This window comes from Carlito syrichta, unplaced genomic scaffold (genome assembly GCF_000164805.1).
Source record: "Carlito syrichta isolate Samal-C Ts95f unplaced genomic scaffold, Tarsius_syrichta-2.0.1 Scaffold169025, whole genome shotgun sequence".
NCBI classification, from domain to species: domain Eukaryota; kingdom Metazoa; phylum Chordata; class Mammalia; order Primates; family Tarsiidae; genus Carlito; species Carlito syrichta.
In genome coordinates, this window is record NW_007113121.1 from 253520 (window position 1) to 261020 (window position 7501).

The 7501-nt window shown below is 63.4% G+C and overlaps 1 protein-coding gene across 1 annotated transcript in view; it reads right to left on the minus strand.

Annotated features, from left to right (window-relative positions):
* Positions 1-3285: 3285 nt before the first annotated feature.
* Positions 3286-7501, minus strand: part of IRX4 (iroquois homeobox 4) — a 4431-nt gene continuing 215 nt past the window's right edge. The window contains exons 2-5 of the mRNA XM_008051176.1: positions 6824-7075; positions 5792-5901; positions 4710-5038; positions 3286-4296 (exon numbers count right to left, since the gene is read on the minus strand). Coding sequence (XP_008049367.1) covers positions 3485-4296; positions 4710-5038; positions 5792-5901; positions 6824-7075 — 1503 coding nt within the window. The 3' untranslated portion in view covers positions 3286-3484. The remainder of the gene's footprint in view (positions 4297-4709; positions 5039-5791; positions 5902-6823; positions 7076-7501) is intronic.

Genomic DNA, 7501 nt, shown 5'->3' on the forward strand with positions numbered 1-7501 from the left:
AGAGGGGAAAGGGAGAGGCAGAGCGGGAGGGAGGGAGGCCGAGGCCGGAGTGGGAGAGGGAGGCGGCCTCCTCAGCCTGCCGCCCGGGAAGGCAGGTGGCGGAAGTGGCTTGCATAATCTCGGGAGACGCCACTTTAAATCTTAATTGGTTGCCTTTTAAATCTCATTTAAGGGCCGGCTTCCCTGCCTCTCTCGCTAGTTAAGAAGGTGTCGTGTCAAACTCTATTACCTTGCTGGACGCCTCTCCCTTAAGTTTAAAAAAAAAAAAAAGAGGAAAGGAAGAAAAAAGAAAAAAATGGAGTCATCAGCCGCGGTTTGCGGGGTCGATAAAGCTTTTAGATTCGGCGACGTTTTCCCGCGGCTAAGGGTTGTTAATGGAGCTTAAGGAATGATCTCGCCGGCCGCCCCCCGCCGTATATTTCCCGCCCGCTCCCCTGTCGAGTCTGAATATGCCGCTGTCACAGCCGCTTAATGAAAAGTAACGCACCGCTGAGTACAGTTTTATTTGGGGTCTATGTAAAGCCGGTAATTTCGACCCCTCCTTGTGGGTTTGAATTCGCCATGCCTGAGCGCCCCGGCGGGTCCCAGTCCAGCCTCCCGGCCTGCCTGGCTCTCCGGGGAGCCAGGCCCCAGACCCCACCCCTTCCCTGTCACCCCCACTCCAGGTTACTCAGAAGCCTAAATCCCCTTCCCTCTCCATTCTTCCCCCTCACCATCCTTAAGCCTGCCGTCCCCCCACCCCAGAGATGGACCAGAGGGTGGGTAGGGCCCCTGGCAGACCCACTGTGTCCCCAGAGGGAAGGGATGTGAGTGAGGGGGAGCCTTGCCTGCATGTCCCCCGGAATGTGGCCGAATCCTCCTCCCCGCTTGACGTCTTTATTTCAGTCTTGCAGGTTATTAAAATAAGCACTTTGGCTCCTTGACCTGGGACTCCTGCATGTGGGATTCTGAAGGCCAGGGCCTCAGGGAAAGGCCAGGGGTCAGGCATGGCCTGAGGTCCCAAAGGCAGCGAGCTTGGGTGCCAGCAGGAGCCCACTGGGCCGCAGGCGCTCCCAGAGGGAGGGGCCCTCCCCCACCTGCCCACGTCCCGGGCTGCACTGGGCACCCTAGCCCGGCCAGGGTGGAGGTCCTGCCTCGAATGTCTGCCTCCTAGCCCCTGCCCCAACGGTCCGACGGCGCTGCCTGCCTCTGCGAAACCTCTTCTGCAGGAAAGGCCCGGCTTTGTCTGGGTCTGGGCGGGGGCATGCAGGCAGCCGCCCTCGGCCACATTAAAATTCCTGGCGCCCCAGCCATGGCTGCGCTCCTCCCGGGAGACTCCACTTTCGCGATTACTGTCAAGTGCCCTCGACTCTTTATTTTTGCCCTTTTATCTATTACAACTAATTCGAGTTCTTTTGCCCTTTTCAGTCTAAGACGTGGGCTTTCTGCAAAGCCTCCCCCTGCCAGCGCGCTCTCGGAACGCGAAGCCTTTAGAAATTGAGGGGTTTACTGTCAAAATGAAAATTTCACTTCAAATTATCTTGGCTGATGCTTGCGCCGGCCGGGCCCCCGCGCAGCCTCTGACAGGCGCGTCAGCCGCGAGCTTCCGCGTCTCGATAATATCATCCGAGGCGGCGAAAGTCAATACGGTGACAGCGCGGGCGGATACAATCCAATTACCAAGACCGGCCGGGCAGGCTCCGGCTCCAAGCCCCGGTCACCACCGGGGTCCGCAAGACGTGACGGCCGAGGTGTCCCCTGGAGGCCGGTTGGGATCGTGCCTTTGGGGTCCCGGGCGGGGCCCCTGCTCTGGGACCGCGCACTCTCCGGGCACGGTTTTCCCCCTCGGTGCGTAAAGGCCCCTGCGCTCCGCCAGAAGGCCCACGGGGGGCTCGCTTTCCAGAGCGCCCGGCCCGCCGGGGACCCTTTCCCCGGACTGAGGACCGCACAAGGCCCCAGTCTGGTCCTGCCCAGCCCCAGGCTCCCCCAAGGAAGCCCCAGCCTGGCGTGTCCCCGGAAGGCCGCCTGCTGAACCGGGTCTCCAGCTGGGGTCTCCGCGGCTGTCAATCTCTGCCCCATCCCAGGCAAGGGCCACCGTCGCCTCCTGGTCCTTCCCTCGGCTGTCCACCCTTCCTTGGGACATCCCAGCTTTCCCGAGACTGGCAGGTGTTGAGCAGAGTTGCTGAGAGGGAGGCCGGTGCGGGCCGTGGCCGCTGCCCAGGAACCTCTCGCAGACCTGGCCAGACGCAGGGTCCCGGGGATGCTTGCAGGGAGGGAGCCAGGAGAGTCCACCTGCAAACCCCGCCTGCGCAGAGAGGTCGGGACTGGGCTTCCGAGTGAAGCCTAGGTCCCTGTGGCGCACTGGAACCCAACACCCGCTGCGGCCTCCTCCCAGGCCCATTGATTGCAGGCCCTTCCCATGGCCCCAGGCCCTTTCTTCCAGCCCTGCCCAGCTCTGGCCTACCGGTTTCTTCTCTGGAGCAGGAAAACAGATAGCCCCGCGGACTCCGCAGGAAGGGAGAGAGAAAAGGAAGAGGCCCGGGGACCTGGTGACGGTGGGAGACAACGCTAGGCATGCTGGGGACTTCCCTAGAGAAAGACCTCAGAGCAGGGGTGGGCTCCCACGCACGAACCGCAGGACACAGCCCAAGGACTTGGAGAGTTTATAAACTGTTCTAAGCACAATTTCTAATGGTCTGATTTGTTCTGATTGTCAAAGAAACCCCTGTTGTCTCACTCTCGGAGTTGGTCGTGGAGAGCTTGGGTCTGGCATATGCTTAGGAGTTCAGCAGAGCCTCAAGCTCAACAGCGCCCATTTTCTTAAAGCGTCTGGACCGCAAGTCTAGGGGCCAGCAAGCCAGTCACTCGTGAGGGGGTCTGCTCAGCTCCCGACCCTGCTCCCTCTGGGGACTGACCCTGCCTTCTGGAGTCCTCCAGTCCCCAGGTGTGGCATGTGTTCATCTTGCAATGCAAACACCATCACTAGGTTTTATTGGTTTTGTTATACCAGCCTCCTGAGCAGGCAATTACTGGTGTGCACATACATTTTGGAAAACAATTCAAGTCAAGAGTGTGCAACAGTGTGAACTCGGTGGGGAGTGCTGTTGGTGAGGATTATGTGCTGAGGATGAAACGGAAGATAACCAGGCTGAGGAGTCCTCCACACGAATGCCGGTGTGCCCCAACCCACGAGGAGACTGCAGAAAGAGGCCGAGCGGCTGGCTCCATGTAAACTTTTAGATGTAAACTTGAAGCTTTGGGGTGGCTTCCTTCTGCTCGGAGAGAGCCTCTCCTGCCACGCCCAGAGACCAGGTGGGGTCCGAGCGTCTGGTGTGACAGCGCGTGGTGCTTGTCCATGGTCCCAAGAGGCCGAGTCCCGACGCCCCCACCGGAGGGCTGGGGCTTGACCTTGGTGGCATTCCTGCCTTCCTTTGGAAATTGGGAGGGACGAGTCCATGCCAGGGGCCTGGGCGCTAGGTCCCTCCTGGCTCAGGCATTGGCCACATCAGGCGCAAAAGGGTTTGCTGCTGGCCTTCGGCAGGGCCAGCAGCTCACAGGTGGTGCCAGCGGCTGGGGCGTCGTGGGGCGCAGCAGGTGGAAAGGTGCGTGCCAGGGGTGCCGTGAGCATGTTGGCACCTGCCCCCAGCGAGCGTCCCAGAGGCCCCGCGTCCAGGAGGGCACCCTTGGCGGTGGCCCAGGCCTGGTTCAAAGTGCTGTGCCTGAGGATGGGGTCATGGAAGACTCCGTCCACCCAGTTTCTGAGGCTCGTCACCGGGGAGTCCTGGTGCCTGTCCAGGGGTCCTGGGGGTGCCGGGGCCACAGGTGAGGCTGTAGGGGGCGCGGAGACTGCAGCCGCAGAGGCAGCGGGGCCCTGGCGCTTGAGCATGCATGATGGAAACTCAGTCTGGCTCAGAGCTGTGGCGGCGGCGGTGGCTGTGTGAGCCAGCGACCAGATGCGGGGCTTGGCCTCCAGGCCCGCCGTTGCCCCAGCTGGCGCGAAGGCCAGTTTGGCCTCACAGGCCTGGGGGCCGCCCTCTGCGCATGGCTGTGGCTCGGGCCCGGCTGCTGCGCTCCGGAGGCAGCTCCGGGCCCTCTCTAAGTCCTCGTCCAGAGTGGCTCTGCCGCCAGCCAGGGGCATCCGGAGCACGCTGGAGGCCTCCTTGCCCGGGCCGTCGGGCATGGCGGGGACGCGCTCCAGGCTGCCGTCCAGGGGCTGAAAGGGCGGCTTCAGCTCACACTCCGGGGTCTCCGTGTCCAGAGGGTCGAAGTCGTCCAGGTCACTGAGCTCCAGCTCCTTCTCCTCTTTGTGGACGGACTCTGCCAGGAGAGAACACGTGGCCATGGATCCAGAGAGGACTGGGCTCGCCAGAGCCCCTCCCCACCACCAGCCCACTGGGGACTGGTGGGGGGCGCTCTCCAGGCCTTTCTGCACCTCCTCCAAACCCCCATGTGTCAGCCTCCAATTAACAGGAGCGGAGGGCGTCTGATGTGCCTTTTTGGATTTCTCTGTGCCAGCGCAGGGGTCCCCGCCACAGACCCCCTGCCCAGAGCCTGACACCGAAGGGTTCACAGGCTGATGACCAGCCGGTGACCCCATCCCAGAACTGCAGAGGAGGTGGGGGGAATGGGGCCGGCACCGGTGCCCTGCCCCAAACAGCCTCTCTGCCATCCTTTCCATCCCAGAGCCCAGGGACGCCCGTGCCCACCCCGCGTGCAGCCTCCGGGCCCACCTTCGCTCCTGGAGCTCTTGAGGGGCTCCTCCCGCACACTCTCCTCGCCGCCCTCGTCCTCCTCGCCCTCTGCGTAGGGCCGCTTCTCGTCGGCGCACTTGTTCCGCGGCGGCCAGGTCATCTTGTTCTCCTTCTTGAGGCGCCGGCGTGCGTTGGCAAACCAGGTGGAGACCTGCGTGAGGGTCATCTTGGTGATGATGGCCAGCATGATCTTCTCGCCCTTGGTGGGGTAGGGGTTCTTGCGGTGCTCCTGCAGCCAGGCCTTGAGCGTGCTGGTGGTCTCGCGCGTGGCGTTCTTCCTCCGCGTGCTGCCATCCATGGTCCCGTACCTGGAGACAGGCTCAGCCTAGAGCACCGCCCCCCCACCTTCCCCCCACCCCTCACCTGGCAGAGAGGGAGAGGCTTGGCTTCTGGAGTGTGGGGTCAGGAGACCCATGGGCCCACCCCCCAGCTGGTGCCAACGCACGCTGTCCGCTGTCTGCGGCCCATGTTGTGCCTTCTGTGGTCCAAGGGCGAGGGTGAATGTTCTGGTCAGAGTTACAGGGAGCCTGGGGTCCCTCCCAAGCCCAGGTCCCGGCCTGTCATTCCAAGGAAGTTGTTTCTTCGAGTTATTTCATGGGACTTCTCCCCTGCCCCTTTGATCCCCAAACCACAAAAAGATGTCACAGGCATGGGAACCCACATCCTAATATGTGAGGCCTGCGGGTAAGAAGGCCATGACTGCCCCTGGGTTCAGGCGCCCAAGTGGACTGTGGCTAAATTTGGGAGGGTTGCCCAAAGCTGCATGCATAGGTGTGGAGGGCCACAGGGCTCCTTCCCCCTCCTCCTCCTAGCTTGCACTGCGGGGGGCAGGGGGCGGTGGAGGAGGGGCCGACCCCCTGCACTTCTTGGGGTGGAGGGACATGCCCGAGTCTGGTGATGAGGCTGCTGTGCCCTGGGCAGCACAGGGTGGACTTCTGGAGTCCCAGAGTAGGGACAGGCTTGGGGAGGCTGGGGACACGTCCTAACCGTGGCTGCCAGGACGAGATGGACAGAGTCAGTCCAGGCCTGACCCAGGAGAGCTGGGGAGGAGGGGCCCTTACCTGTCGTAGGGGTACTGGCCCAGGGCCGGCTCATAGGGGTAGTAGGCTGCGGCGGCTGGTGCCAGGCCCGCATGCGCAGATCCTGGCCCATCCTTGGAGTCAAAGCTGTTCTGTGGAAACCAAGAGTCTGGGGCTACAGCTTCCGGGATGTGACCACCCCCTCCCCGGCCCCTCGCCCCAGGGCATTTGGCCCAGACCCCTGGGCAGTCCCACACTGGCAGCAAAGTAAGGACCCTGTTTCCCGACAGCTTTGGAACGCCCCCCAGATGTGGAGTCAGAACACAATGAGTTGGGGGCGTAGTGTTGCAGCCAGGAGGGGGCACACAGGGAGGAGGGACGTGAGGGGAAGGGGAGAGAGGACTGGGCCAGGATAAAAGGAGGAAGCAGAAAGCAGGAGCCGGGATGGGAGAGGGCGGGTTGCTGTGAGAGTGGGCTTGAGGAGGGAGGGGAAAGGGAGAGCATGCAGAGGAGAGGGGGACAGAGAGGGAGGGGAGAATGGGGGGAGAATGGGGTGGGGAGACCCAGGCCTAGGGTGCCTCAGAGGCGGAGTGAGAGAAAGCGCCAGGGAAGGAGGCCTAGCAGTGAGGGGTGGGGGGCAGCTGGGCGGGGAGTGAGGGAGACAGGGGTGTGGGGGGGAGGGCAGGCTCAGGCCCAGCCAGGGATCCCATGAGAATTTAAAACAGTACATTAAGCACAGCTGCCCAAGGCCCACCTGCTGGTCACCCCAACCCGGGGGGAGTGATGGGATCCAGGGGACCCGCTGGGAGGCGCAAAGTTGGACCAGCAAAGGTGTGTGCTCCTCCTGCCACAGCCCAACACCCAGGACTAGCTCCGGAGGGGGGTGTCTCTGTGTGTGTGTGTGTGTGTGTGTGTGTGTCTGTGTGTGTGTGTGTGTGTGTGTGTGTGTCTGTGTGTGTGTGTGTGTGTGTCTGTGTGTGTGTGTGTGTGTGTGTGTCTGTGTGTGTGTGTGTGTGTGTTGGGGGGGGTCTGGCAAGTGGCGGGAAGGGGCAGGGCGGCGCAGAGTCTCCTTACCAGCGAGTAGAAGGCGGACGCCTCGGAGCCGTAGGTCACGTAGTTGCTGTAGCCCTGCGAGCTGCTGTAGGGGCCGCCGTAGACGCCCAGCGCCGCAGCTGAGTTGAGCTCGTGGCGCGCGGTGGCCAGCAGCCGGCTCTCGTAGACCGGGCAGTAGACGGGCGCCTGGGCCGAGGTAGCAGACCCGGAGTCCGCCAGCGAGCGGCCGCCCGACTCGCAGCACGTGCTCAGGGAGTTGGTGGCCATCAGGAACTGAGGGGAGGGGGAGGAGAGGGCCGCGAGGAAGACCGGGCGCTGCCGGAGGTCAGGGCCTGGGGCCTGGGCCACCTCCTGCACTGCCAGGAGAGAGGGTGGTCCCCATGGGCCTCCCGCCGCGAGATGGACTCTCACACCCTCCTACAAGTCAGGGCGCCTGGCCACCTCCTGCGGCACAACCCGGCGTTCACACCCTCCCCAAAAGGCCCCTGTCGCCAGTTGCGGCCAAGTCTCCTTGCCCGAGGTGCACCCTAGGGTCCCCGGGCTCCCCTGGGGACAGTTTCAGGGCCCAGTGGGCCACCCGGAACGAATGCGTGCCGCGCCCGTCGGACGTTCGGGGCTCCTCTGCCTTCCCCAGCGGCAGGCGCGCACAGGCTGGGCGCGAGGGGTGCGCGGCCTGGAGCCCGCAAGGTCGTGGGCCGG